Source organism: Sphaerodactylus townsendi, linkage group LG12 (genome assembly GCF_021028975.2).
Source record: "Sphaerodactylus townsendi isolate TG3544 linkage group LG12, MPM_Stown_v2.3, whole genome shotgun sequence".
Taxonomy (NCBI): Eukaryota; Metazoa; Chordata; class Lepidosauria; order Squamata; family Sphaerodactylidae; genus Sphaerodactylus; species Sphaerodactylus townsendi.
Window position 1 is genome coordinate 33,250,426 of NC_059436.1, and position 14,820 is coordinate 33,265,245.

General features: G+C 40.9%; 1 protein-coding gene across 2 annotated transcripts; it reads right to left on the minus strand.

Moving 5' to 3' along the window:
* Window positions 1-1,789: 1,789 nt before the first annotated feature.
* DUSP11 (dual specificity phosphatase 11) lies at window positions 1,790-14,791 on the minus strand. 2 transcript variants are annotated; one of them, XM_048513407.1, is made up of 10 exons: window positions 14,642-14,791; window positions 11,192-11,267; window positions 9,672-9,803; window positions 7,620-7,743; window positions 6,939-6,999; window positions 6,616-6,662; window positions 4,854-4,929; window positions 4,361-4,492; window positions 3,377-3,421; window positions 1,790-2,397 (listed from the first exon to the last, which is right to left on the minus strand). In XM_048513407.1, exons 1-10 carry the CDS (start codon window positions 14,671-14,673, stop codon window positions 2,118-2,120), a joined length of 1,005 nt encoding a protein of 334 aa, XP_048369364.1. In that variant the 5' UTR covers window positions 14,674-14,791; the 3' UTR covers window positions 1,790-2,117. The 2 variants fall into 2 exon arrangements, with proteins under 2 accessions (XP_048369364.1, XP_048369363.1); XM_048513406.1 differs by having other exon boundaries at window positions 1,790-2,400.
* Window positions 14,792-14,820: the final 29 nt, after the last annotated feature.

Consider the following 14,820-nt stretch of genomic DNA (forward strand, 5'->3'; position numbering starts at 1 on the left):
AGGCATGTAGAGTTCAAACAAAGATGTTTATTTATTTACAAGGAAATTGAAGTAAATAAGGGTTTTAAGCCAAGAATCACATTAATAAGTATAAACATGAAGCTGGTTTAGAGACAGCCAGCAGTTCTCTCAAGCGGCTAGAGTCTAGCCAATCAGGCTGCAATCTCTGTTAACCCTTTTGGCTCACAACATTCTAAGATCAGAATGAGCTTAAGTGGTAGTATACGTTACAGAAGACTCTTACTCTGTGATACTCACTTCCCAACTCATGGAGAGCTGCATTTACAATTACCATCAATCAAAAAGTCACGCAACTATCAGGTGCCCCATGTACTATCCCAACCAAACTCACACGCAATAATATAAGGAATAACTATAATCTCTTAAATTTGCTGAAGTGGGCAGAGCGTTTACTTCTATCCCTGGTACGAGGTCAGCAAGCATCTTAGGGAGACTCACATCTTATCTGTCCTCCAGTGGTGACTGTTTCATGGTGGGAACCACCTGTTAACCATTAGCCACACCAGGCAATGGTTTAATCTGCTTTCCTGAAATATGGTGTGGGTGCCAAATTGGGAACAGTTCTCAGAAGAGCCACATATCAAGAGCCACTGAAGAAGTGTCACTCATCCAAACCATCCAGAAATTCTGACCCTTAGAAAAATAACAAAAAAACCCTCCATACCTGATTTTTGCCTACTAAAAGCTGATTTATTTTCTTCCACATCCATACAAATGAAATCAGGATTAGTTTCCATTAATGTAATAAAAAATATTTCCAAGGGTTACCCCCCCCCCCTCCAATTGGATAAATTTCTGAGATTGTACCCCTCACTCCATATATCCTCCCTGCCAAGCTGCAGACTCATAACAGGAAACATTACTGTTTTATAGGATTTGTTTTTTAAACGTACTTTGCAGAATAAGCACAAGAAGGCATGGCAACATTGCATACAAGTTTGCTCCTTGCCTGCCTGGACACTCAGGCAGGCACTGTGTGTTAGTGCATGAGTGTTTCTACCTAGAAAGGAAACTCAGATGAAGGGGATTTAAACCCCCTGGCTGTCATCTCCATAACATGACTGTGCTTGATTAACTGCAGCATATTTCTGTTAGTGTGCTGACAGAAATATGCAATAAGGTAAGTTACGGAGCTACACATGGTCAATTTTTATTACTGATTGGGTAATCAATGTTATCTTTTGTCTCTGCCCTTACATGACAGACCTGCTACTTATTAGCAGGGGGTAAATGACACTTGAGCATCTGCCTTCATTTATGCAGACAGCCCTGTACTAAACAAAGCCTTAGTTTTGACGAAGGCCTGACCAGCACCATCTCCAGTTAATAAATTACTATTGTACGCCAACTTGAACCAAGAGGAAAGGTGGGACAAGTTTTAATAAATGAACAGGATTCCTGCTTGTGCAGAATCTGGTAAGCCTTGCTTCAGTCACTAAGACAGACCTTTGCCAAGGCTCAGAGGTGGAGCATTTGCTTGGCATGCAGAAGTCCCAGGTTCAATCCCAGACATCTGTTAAAAGGACCATGTGATGTGAAAGTCCTCTGCATGAGATACCAGAGAACTGCTCCCAGACCAATCCAGTATAAGGCAGCTTCGTATGCATGTATTCCAGGAAGAATTTATAGGCTGCAGTGGTAACAAATGAACCAGCTTCTGTACTCTGGTTACAAACTGAACTCTTAACTGGGTTGTGAAGGTAAAAATAATTTCAGAACAAGAACAACCAAACCTGCTTCTTGTTTACACCATGTCATGACTCAGTGATTAAACAGTAGAGGAAGATAATCTTTATTGAGCATAATTATATTTCAAGCATAATGTCCAAAAAGGAGCTTCCGGAACTAGGAGGCTTATGTGCCCCCAAGGCTTCACAAGAATGAGGACAACTATATTTCATTTGTAAACAGGTACTTAGAATATTATTTTCCAAATCTACATTATGAGCAGTGATTCTGTGGTTTCACAACTGAAAATCCCTGAAGTCTGCTGGCCATGATTTAACACAGCCAGCAACTTACCATTGGTCAAGTAAATAACAGATCAGGTAAGAGTGGTTTTTCCATTAGTGTCATTCTTGCTGGCTGCGTTCTGATTAATAGAAGTCCTGACTGAATTGTGTGTCTGCACTATATCTTCCATACTGGAGAGGATAGTGAGAGTTTTGCAATGGAACTGAGTGTCTACATTCCTGCGAAGATGTCTGGTAGGGTGAATTTAAAAACTCGCTGTCAGATTTTCTACTGCGATTCCTTCTGAAACTTTTGCTTTTCCATCTTTGCTGGACAGTGTCAGGCACAGAGGGGTGCAGTGGACCAAAAACAGTCTGACCTTCGTTGTAACAGGGGAAGAAGTTCCGGTTCTGGGCAGAAGATCTGCTGAAGGAGAAGACACAAAGCACACAAAGCTTCAGAGCAGACAAAAAGTAGATGTTGAAGGTCCTGGTACTGAAGTTCAGACCCATACTGCAAGTTAAGAAGGCACCTCAAAGATGTTCCCAAAGGTTTTTAACATTTGAACATGACACTTTTCAGCACTACTTCATTATTTTGAGGAGGGAGAGGGTTGTTAAGGCACACTATCTAACTCTGACAGAAAGATGGGTCATAAATGAAGTAAATAGACAAACACTGTTGCTCAGACCAACATTTTTGCTCAGTTGTAGATACAGACCTAGGGCTAAGCAGAGGAAGGAGCTCCACTAATCCACATAAATAGAGCAAAACCCCCAGTTACTAGAGAGAGTAAATATTGTTTGACCCTAGCTGTGGATTGACTGGGGCTAAGTTTTCTGACCTGTGGCAAGGGGACTGTCATTGAACATAAATTAAGCAAGAGGCAGAAGTTAAAATTTGCAGTTCTTTGCATTGATATGACAGATACTGCACTACACTCCAGACACATTCTAGTCATCTCAGACTAGTACACGATGAGCTTTGCCAGTCTGCGTGTATTTGGCATGTCTGGGTACTACCACACAACCTTGAAAACAAAACTTTGCATCTTTCACTCTTAAGAATTATGTTTCCAGTTGCTATGGCTGAAGATAAAAGTTTCAAGACTGGCTAGTATGCACCATTCACCATCACAGAATTCTGATCAATGTGCCCTTCCTTCTTCTCTGCCTGCCACCGAGGACTTTACAAAAGTCTGTTTTGGAAAGACTTACTTCAGAAGTATGATTATGCAAATCAAACAGACACATGTTATTTGTATTATTTCTGGATTGCATGAAAATCTGGGTGATTGTTGCCACCACACACACATATAACACTGGACTGGAAATATCCTCCCAAAAAGATACAAACTGCACATGCATGTAAGTTGTTTATAAGATAACAAGAATTCTCTTACCCACGTGAGTTTTGGCTACCCCTTCCTCTTCCAGCAGGAAAGTGCCTATAATAGAAAAAGTAGAAAGCCACTAACTAGACTGCTGGCACTGAAATGTCAAAAGCATGGGGCTGGAGAAAGTGAACAGAGAAACTTTCCTCTCTCCTATAGTACCAAGATGCAGGGCACCTAATGAAGCACATAGGCAATAGATTCAGAATGGACAAAAGTCAGTGTTCTTTACTCAATCAGGGATGAAACTGTGAAATTCTCTGCCAGTGGACATGCCTCGAATATGGATGGCTTTAAAAGGGGAAAGAATAAATTAGGCGCAACAACGAACAGAAACTGCAGACTGCAAGCTTCTGCATAGCTGTGTTAGAAAGCAGCATCACAGAGTGGCCGTGGCCTCTGTGCCCTGTTCATCGGCCTCTGTTCAAGGTGCTAAACTGGATGGATCATTGGTCTGATCTTAAGGATGTGCAAGGTTCCCAGAACCTCTTTTGGCATCTTGCAGTCTAGAACTAGCCTTATCCCCTCAGAAGTAGAAGAGATTATCCCTCTTATTGAAATATGGACTTGGATTATGCTTGCGGTAGAGATTTGACTAATTTGTTTCTAGATAGATAGCTTTGATAAATTTCTAGATAGCTTTGATAAATTGACTAATTTGTTTTAAAACGTTTGTTTTAAAAGTGAAGCTCCTCAAGAAAAGGCTTAATGGTTAATCTATTTTATACTTTGAGACGGAAAAAGAGGAAGATGATCAAGAGATGGTATATTACAGTGGTGGCGAACCTTTGGCCAACTGGCCATGCTGGAAGGGGCTGATGGGAATTGTAGTCCATAACATCTGGAGTGCCAAAGGTTCGCCACCATGGGTATATTAGATCCACTAATGGCAAAGCATTCGGGCACTGGCCTCACTGTGCTGCCTCCTGCCCTTATCATACTGAACACCAAGAAAGAAACAAGGGCGGGGGAAAAAAAAGAGAAATGGAAAACCTTTGTTCTTGCATTGCAAGCTGTTGTAAATTTGGTGGACTGTAGTTAGCAGCTTGAAAACCAGAATTGTATGAAGATCTGCAATATCCTTGATCAAACCAACCACATTGTGAGACAGCTGCATGATGATTCCTTTAAAGAGAAACAGATAACCTTGATAAATAGACATGAACTAGCTTCCGTGCAGTAGCCGTTAATAAATTTATGCTGGGGATGCCTTCTTTTTTGTGGTACCTAAACTTTAGAACCCCTCCCTATGGAGATTAGTCAAAAGGGTTTATTGAAAAAACTATTATGTAGAAAATCCCATCTCATGGACCACTGGTATTTGGTGGGGATAATCTTGTGGACCTTTGTAAGTACTTTTCTAATTAGTTAATTACTAGCAGAGAACCTAGTGAACGACAAGAGAATAAAACCACATTCTCCCTCTTCTTTAAGCAGGCAAAGGCAATAAAACCTAGCTAATAAGGCAGGAATGAAAAGAGCATACCTGTAGGCAGGTCCTGTTCTGAGGGCATCAATATAGTTTTTCCTCTCCATAGAATGCCCTCTGCACCTATTGAACACTAGAAGAAAAACAAACTTCAGAACTGTTTCAAAAAGCACTAATTCCAAATAACATACTTGAAACAGAAAAACTTCTACATTTGCCAATACCTGATCACCAAGCATTTCTCATACATTTAACTACTGGTTTTCAAAACTACGGCTGTTTTCGCACGGGCGGAATACAGCGTCCCTGGGACGCTAAAAACAGCGTCCCTGGGGAGGGGTTTGCATGGCAGCCGCCGCCGCTGTATCACAACCCCCAAGCGGTGCAAAGCCGCTGTTTTTTGGAAACAGCAGCTTCCAACCACTGCCATGCGAACGGCAGCGGCTGGAAGGTGCCATTTCCCCCCCTTTCCTGAACGCCTTACCGTCCCTCTGACCTTCCGGTGCGTTGCCCAGGCCAGGGGACACCCCACCCGCCCTGCGACTCCAGAGCTGTTGTGCAGGGCGGGGGTGTGATAATGTTATTAGGTGCGTACGCCCTTTACTGTTGGAGGGACAGTAAGGCGTTCTGACGACAGCGCAGCCTCTGCGCAGGCTGCACTGTCTTCCCCGCTTCTACCGGGACCGTTTGTGAGAACGGTCCCATGGGGGTGCATTGGCGTCATATACGCCGACGCACCCCCCGAGCGTGGCCGTGTGGAAACAACCTATGTTTCTATAGAGATCCCTGGGGTTCTCTAAGGAAACAGTCAGTAATGGCTGATAATTTGCCTCTCTCTTTCAGTGGGCAGTATCAGAGGTGTGCAAGGGTTATTCTAGATAGGACTCATATCATATAGGGGGCAAGGTAGGGAAACAGTGGTTCTGGCCAGGTGTCCCACAAGAACAAGGTATGCATCCAGAACAAGCCTTGCCACATATTGGGGTTTCATGAGGAATGTACAGCAAGTTCCTATGCAGTTGATCTGGAAGGGCTTCCCTGAAGTAAGAAGTTTGAAAAACAGTGCAGTATAACAAGCTCTTCAACAATCCTGTAGTGTATATTAGCACTGTTTTTCTATTTCAGGGAAAGAAGGCTGAGATAATTCTTACTTGCCTAAACCATCTAAGCAAGTTTATGATTAAACTGAAATTTGAACAGCAATTTCCAGTCAAGGAGACAGAAAACTGCAAGTTTGGGGTGGGGGTTTTCCCCCAGGTTTTACCTACCCTCTGTAAAAATGGAAAATTTGAAGAAAATGTAACTATAAACATGATTTGTATTCTTCTTGAGTCTTACTGTATTAAGAAACTAACATGTATTAGATAACTTAACACAAATATGCTATTTTTATAGAGCACTAATTACAAAAATAGTAATGCAAGCAATTGAGCAGCCCAACATACCAAACCATATTTATGGAAGTCAATCCTAGGCAGGTCTACTTAGTAGTAAATCCCATCTAGCTTAAGGGGACTTAGTCTTAGAAGTAAGCAAAGGATTACAACCTTTGTACTAGATGGAAAAAGGGAGCGTGAGGGGGTTAAAAACAGAAATTATAAACACTGTAAATAAACAGAAGTTTTGATGTCTGTGATAATGATTAACTGTTTTCTGCCCACATGGTCAGCATTATCCAGACACATTACAAATTAATGAAGTATTTATTTACTAGAGGCAACATTGGAGTTATTGTATAAAGCAAGGGAAGTTATTGAAAAAACCAGAAATAAAATGCCCCAGTATCACTGAACATTGCAAATAAGAGCACAAAACTTACATTCTATTGCCATGTTTGGATCCATTCCTTCATCGTCAATTAGATATCTTAACATAACAGCAAGAAAGCATTATTAAAAGTGAAGAACAGCACTAAAATATTTATAGAAGACTGTACATACTGTTGAAAACATGCCTACAGAAATTCAGCATTCCTTAAATGAGCACTTCCTATCATTGAGAAACAGAAAAATTTAACATATAACTTGAGACCATTGACCTTACAATCAGCAAACATTTGTGTGACAAGTATTCAGCTGCTTATAAAGACTTCACACCCACCCACCCCTCAGATCACCAGCATTTGCTTCTCAGGTAACTCACCTGCAAACAAGGTAACCAGTTCGATTCAAGCCATGTGTGCAATGAACACCAATCAGTTTGTCTAGAAGATAGAGAATTCACATTTAGTTTTTGTACATTGACTGGATTGTTATTCATTTGCCCTTGTTTATTATGCTAGTCAAATGATGCTGACATTCCTACAAAGGACTATTTATGGCTAAGAATGATCTTATCCATAAACCACTAAAAAAACTGACGTATTCACACAGGAGAATAAACACCCTGTACTTTGGCCTCCCAACCTCAATGAATACCATACTGAATAAAGAACTGACAAAAAAATTAACAGCATTTACCCTTCACCAGGAAACAGTTTAGTTTTCATTGTAAAAAATATTGGCATGCACCAAGAAGAGAACAGTTACTGTTTTCTTTCCCATTTCTGCCCCACTTCAAGGTAAGAGCTCCTCTGGGGAATCCATTGTAAGCTCCCTTAACGGTGGAAGCAACCCATCCGAAAGAAACTTTGGCTGTAGAAAAACTAGTGCAATGTATTGGAGCATCCCCAACAAGAAACCCTCTGAGCAAAAAAAATTCGAGTAAAAAGCTAGTTAAAGCTAAAAAATCACACATGTGCTTTATGCAAGTTGTAGGAAGTAATGGAAGCACCTCTGTTGGCAGAGAAAAGATCAACACTAAAACATATTAGATCATTCTCACCATTATGTTGGTTCTCCACCAAGAATTGGTTCACAACACTTTTGAATTTAAAAACTGTCTTGTTATCTGGTACATCATGTCCAACTGTAAAAATCTTACAGTATTTCAATCTATCCGGTAGCTCCTGTAAGAATGGACAAAGGTTTTTTGATGTACAATGGTTGTAATGAACATAAAAACATGCCAACACCATCGTTGCCCCTTTAAGGGATGTTTAATCTATTTTCATACTTGAATGCAGATAAAATCAAAGACCAATTGTGATGCTTGATGTAACAATTAAAAATGTTGCGTGTGTTTTTTTTTTATGAGAGGTAAGTTGTAGAAGGAAGGGGTGAAAGAGGGATGAGAGAGTGAGATGACTGGTTGTCACTAGAGAGTGACTGTGAAGAGTATGTGTGGAACTGGGAGGGAGGTGGTCTGCACTAAACTTATACTATGATGGTAGCTTGATGATGGTAGCAGCCTAGCGTTATACAAAGTGTATAACTACTCAAAGAAACAAAGAGAAACACTGAGATACTAGAAATGAGGTCAAATCTTACACCCCTTTTCAACAAAAAGAACTAAGCAGAATTGTAACTTCATCCGCCACGTTCTGGACCGTCTTTGTTTTAGAATGATAGGCGCTTAGTTCTTTTTGTTGAAAAGGGTAAGGTCTCAGAGATGTAAAGCAGTGAGAGAGTGGATTGATGTGAAGTAAAAGTTACCTCAGTAGAAGTTGTTGAAGGCTTTCACAGCCAGATTCAACTGGTTGTTGTGGGTTTTCCAGGCTGTGTGGCCGTGGTCTAGTAGATCTTGTTCCTAACATTTTGCCTGCATCTGTGGCTGGCATCTTCAGAGGCGTATCACAGAGAGAAGTGTGTTACACACAGACATGCACTACTGAGTAAAACACTGTCCTGCCAGAGAGCAAAAAGTGTCCGTACCAGAGCATTTTCTGTTGTAGCTTTTATCTGGATGAATGGCCTGCCTGATGAGGCCAAGAAGGCACCCACAGTTCTATCATTTTGCAAGCATGTAAAATGGAACTATTCAGGCAGGCATTTTTATACAGTGATGTAGGAAACGTGATGTAGAATACTGGTATAGGAAAACAGAATGTTTCTGGAGCTGCATTTTCTGTAAAGGTATTAGGATTCTAATTTTAACTGCTTATGTTTGTTGGCATTTTTCTTTTCCTCACCATTTATGCTACATTGCTCACTGCATGTATTGTACTGTCTTAATTTCACTGTTCTCCAATTTATGGGATAGGTTTTACTGTTTTCATTTCATCACTTTGTTCATTGTGTTCTATCAGTCTTTATTGCATTGTTTTTATAACTATAATAAACAACAAAGGCAGATGCGAAAGGAAACAAAGACACCCAAAGTCCTGAAGGTACACTAAGTCCTAGTTTCCCTCTATTCTTCTCTCATTTGGAATAATATGCCGTGTTCTGAGCAGTACACTTTAAGAAATACACACAAAAACTGCAGTGGGTTCAGAAAAGAGCAATGAAGATGGTCAGGGGTCTGGGAAACAAGTCATACAAGGAGAGACTGAATGAAGTAGTTATGTTTAATTGTGAAAAGTCAAGAAGGAGGCAGGGACAGAAACCAGCTGCATACCCTGAAGGGCAGGACTAGCTCTCTCTTGCTCCTGAGGGCAAGGTTAAATTGAATGGACTGAAGTTACAAGAGGACAAATTTCAATTGAACATTGGCAGAAGCTTCTTATTGATCAAGACAGTTGACAACAGAACCAGCTACTGGAGGTGGGGAGTTGACTCTCTGCTGGAGGTGTTAAGTGAAAGCTAGACGGCTATCTGTTAGGAATTTTTTTGCTTTGGATTTTGAGTACGGGGTGGTAGTGGTACACCATGAAGTCTGTAAGGCCTTTTCCAACTCTACAGATCCATGCTGACAGGATCTACTCATTCAAAACATTCTCTGAAACCCTGAGCAATAAAGTTTTTGTTTTCAAACAAAAAACCAGACCCTAATTTAAAAAGACACTTCCTTATAAAGAACACTACCAATACTTTAAGGCATATTTTATAAACTTACCTCTGGCTCATAGTAACGAGTGGTGTATGTTAAATCAATGATCAAGCCAAGTTCTTCATTCTGTTCTCTAACTTGATTAACAAGATCTACCGGAGAAAACCGCTCATTTGGGGCCAGTCTCCATTCAAAGCTCTAAAAAACAAATTAGGATTAATGGCAATCTAGAAGAACTAGGTGAATAAAGTTCAGATATTTTATCATAAACTGAACATAAAGCACAGCCATATCTGTTCCTGCACCACCAAGGTAAGTCTGCAACAAGGGCCCCTTTATAATATATGCTACAGACCACAGGTGTCAAACTCGTGGCCCTCCAGATGTTATGGACTACAGTTCTCATCATCCCCTGCCGGCATCATGCCGGCAGGGGATGATGGGAACTGTAGTCCATAACATCTGGAGGGCCGCAAGTTTGACACCTGTGCTACAGACATACACTAGCTTAATCTGATCCTATTTGTGTGGTCATGTAGTGAAAGAAAAGACAAGAGCATTCTGGGCCCTTAAAGGTTAACAAATCTTTATTTCAGTCTAATCTTTCAAGCGCTAGAGCTTACTGCAGTCTGGTCCATGACAGCTTTCTCTAGAATAAAAGTGTGAGTAGAAGTTTTTAAGCACAGCCCCCTCCCTGGTAACATATTTATAAGAGCATACAACACATGATCTTCAGCCAAAGACACTCAAAGCCATAAACTGTCATTGTTTCTGGATAGCTTGAGGTTCAGAGACCTGCATTTTAATCAATTTTATTAACTTTTTTGGGAAATAAACTAAAGACAGCTAAAAATATACACAGAAAAAGAAAAAGGTGGGCTCCCAATTTCTTCTGCTTCCAATATAAACATGATTAAAAATTTTACTATGCTCTCATTACAAATATAGAAATATAATCCAAATAATTCTTAATTATTAATTAAACAGAAACCATACTTTTCTCTGTTACGTCAATATTTTTATTCTCCTAGTTCTCAAATCCACAAATCTATTCATTTTGTTCCATTATGAGCAAAAAGTTCATAAGGGGATTCCTCATTAGTTTTATATACCACTCTTCCTCTCACAGGAAGATGCCCCTCCACAAGTCCTTTAGGGCTCCATATCACACAAGCAGGCCTGGCCTAGTGATCAGTGCTGAATAACTGAGCCATGGTTTTCCTAGGTAGAGGCTGCTGGGAGGGAGAGAAACTTGTAGACAAAGAGGCAGATAAATGTAGACTGACTCTCGGGTGGCAAGGAAGAAAGAAGCAGGAAAAGGGGAGCAGCTATGGGATTTTCAGGAAAGAGAAAGTGGAAATAATGGGGTACAAAAAAGGAGAAGCCTTCCTCAAGTCCTTGCGGATTCCCACTTGTACATTTCCTCATTCTAGCCTAGTAGGGACAAAAATAGAGGGTTTTGTTTTTTTAAAAAGCTGACCAACCCTTTACACTACTATTTCTCTCTTATTCACTTCACGGATATTGATATAACAAAACCAAAAGCAAAGGTAATTAAACAATTATATCTGCAACACCTTACTTACCTTTTTAAGAGGAACTTTAAAAGCAATAAAGCGTGTTCCAGGTATCCTTTTTCCAAGAGGTAGATAGTCAGTCCATCTAGAAGAGACACATCATAGTTATTCCACACGGGCTTACATACTGAAAGAACTGAGGTATGTGTGTATACATGGGTTTATAAGGCTGCAAAAATGCAAGGAAACTTCCTCAGAAATTAATGGGACTTGCTTCTATCTAATCAGGATTATCTGCAAAGAGGAAGAAACAGTTAGATCAAGGGACCCCAATATGGTGCCGGATGCGTTCCACTATCACTTTTCTGGCCCCCAAGTGGGCAGGGCCAGGTGAGGCTTTTGCCCAACAAGGCTTCTGATTGCCCATGCAGATTTTTAAACAGGTTGCTTTGGCAGCAGCTGCCACCAGGATCTTCACTATGTGACTGAAGGTAAGCTGTGGCAGCCATTTTATAGCTGACTCTGCCTCCCGTGTCAGCCATGAGTTCTAGAGGCACTCACAGGCTCAAAAACGTTAGGAACCCCTGAATGAGATCATAATGTCAACGTATAAAGAGTACAGCTATGGCTAAACAAGAGACTATGAATGAGGTCTCCCATGCTAAAGATGCATCCCTTGACAACCATTGCTAAAAAACTATTAACCATTTAGAAATAGAAAACAGAAGGGCATGCTCAACCATGAGAGGTTAAGCCAATGGTGCTGAGGTGGAAAGCCAAACCAGGTGTGCTTAATTTAGGTTCCCACCCTCCTTCTCTCAAAGTACAGAATACCTGTAAACTACACAAACTGATACACAAAAAAAGAAAGAAAAAGAAATCTATATCCAACCCCAAAACTGAATTAGCCACCACAAACATTGAGCAGAAACAAATGAATTAATTAAAACAATATCAATTTATTGTACACTGCACCGAAATTGCAAGTTAAAAACAAAGGCCTTGACTTTCACCTCTAGACTGAAGACACAGGACTAAGTATTCCTCAGGGTAAATTAAATAATACAAATTAATATCCACAAGTTGATGACATACGAATAAGATCACAATCATAGTAACAAGACCAAACAAATTTTAGCCCAATTGGCCTTCTTCAGTGGTCACTAATACATAGATACCCATACACATCAAGAACAACTGTTGGTATAATTAGCCAAAACAGGTTGATTGAGTAACATTTTATACTGTGTGAGTAAATGTGACATTTCTAGGATCATGGATGTTGTTCCATGATTTGCATGTCCTCACATTAAAATGCATTGTTGTAAGTTATCTCTAATTTTGGCAGTTCATTTCTTCATGGCATGTGTGTATACATCAACCAGCAATTCTTTGTTTCTAATCTGTATTTTAAGTGAGTATACAATAAATCAAATAATTTTGTTGAACTGATTTTTAACTTTGTCTCTGCTTGTTCATTAGCTAAACTAACTCAACTCATTAGTGAGTGGAATGAGTTCTGACAGGGATGTACTAAAAAAAAGGACAGCATTGTCCATTGGAAACAATAGAGAGGGCTGGGAGTGGCATCCATGAAATACACTACAGAACAAAAAAGTTGCAAAGAAAATGTGGAATGGATTTTCAACTAAGGCACCTACGGGCCAGAGAGAAGATTCTGAAACTGGAATGACAGGCCGTGCAGTGTAATGACAGCCCCTGGGAGTAGCAAAAGTGTTCTGGGAATGGCAGTCCCCAGGGACAGAATCAGTGCTTGAGGCTGGAATGACAGCCCCTGAGTGGAATGAGAGCCTCTGGGAATAACAGAACTGTTTTTGGGTCTGGAATGATAGCGCCCAGTCTGGAATGGTGGTCCTTAGGAATAGAAGCAGTGCTTGAAGCTGGAATGACAGTCCCTAGGAATAGAATCAGTGTTTTGGAACTGGAACGACAGGTGGCAGAGTGGCATGACAGCCCCTGGATGTAGAAGAAATGTTCTGGGACTGGAATGACAAGTGCCAGAATGGGATGATGGCTCCTGGAATGAGAGTCAGTGCTCGGCAACGGCAATCACAAAGTATAGAGCTGAATGAAATACTTTGCATTTTAGTTGGTACTTCTGGAAGGTGCATAATTAATGCAGAATAAAAGAAGGATGGCCACAGTGTAGTTTCGATCATACAGTGGAGATTTCTGTAATATGGTGGCAATTGCTGCCAAAGAAATGTTTTAAAAAATCTGCACAGGCAATCTGTGAGCAAAAGTCCCACCTGCCCCTCAACCACTTCCTAAAAACACTACAGGCTTCACATTTGCTAATTTTGCTTACTAAATGGAATGCTGATTATATTGAGATGATTGTATTAACGACAAAGTTTTTAATATTGTCTTATGCTGATGTGTTTTTGTTGATTGTACTAATATGTTAAAGGTTAAGATTGTGAGCCTGAGTGGACAGCCGACAACCGGCCAGGATTAGCCAGATGTGATCAGAAGGTCTGTTCAGAAACACCTTAAAATGAGCTGTACTGCGATACAGACTTCAGAGAGTTGGTACCAAGGTATTATGCTCTCTCCATGTCCACCTGACATGTCAATAAAACTAGCTTGCTATTAGCCATCTTTGTTTGGAGTTTTTAATGGGTAAAGACTTCCATAACATCTCTGGGCACCACAATGTGTGCATATAATCTGTTTCTGCGTGGGTTATATGGGCCCAATTCAGGAACAGAACTTGCACTCTGTCATGCCAGACAGATATCTCTGATTCTATTAGTAGAAGTGTTAGTAGAACACTTCAGCTTCTAACAAGGACCATCATTCCACTCTGTGTCCCATCATTCCATTCCAAGAATCATCTCTCTGCACCCAGAGAACTTAATTGAAAGTCATTCCACATTTTGGGTTGTAGTGGTTTTTTTTTTTTCTGGAATGTATTTCAACAGACCCCATGCAAGACAGTTGGTATTCTTTTCTCCTATTATCTTCAACCGGCTTTCAAGCCTCCCACATTGTTTACAATGAGCAATCATTCCTCATTCCTTTTAGTACATCTCGTTCTGACGCTCAAAAGCTATATTAGAATAAACTGTACGATTATTTTAGTTACCACTGGACTGTTTCATTCAGTAATTCCAGGAAATCCCAAAAGGGTTGGAAGCAGTGACTTTGGGGTTTGTTTTTTTTTTTTTGCAACATGGGCGTCCGTGTTTTCATACAGCCCAAAGGTGGTCCACATCTCCAAATCTTCCTTTCTCGGAATTCTTTAAGATCAGGAGCTTCAGCGGACTGGTTTGTCCCCCCTCCTTTAACTACCACCCTGCGGTTCTCAACACTCTGCCGTTTCTGGAACAACCAGGCCATGTTCTAGGTCGGGGGGCTGGCCTGAGAAACAAAATGTCCGCGACCCCAACGCAACCGCGTTCTATAACAGGCAGATCGGGGAGAGGATTCTGAAAGAACGGATGACACCGGCAACCCGACCTCCCGGTGTTTGTCTGGAAGAAGTCACGCCCTCACCTGTCCGGAATGCTGGACTTTCCCTTGCTCATGGTGCCAACGTATCCTACCCAGGTTGTCCCACCAGAGAGCCACCAACCGCTTCCGGTTGTCCACAGAGTACGTCACAGCCACCACACCGCCCCATTCTATCATAGTTCCAAACGTCATCACGTCCCTCAGGTCGGACCTGCGCCGTG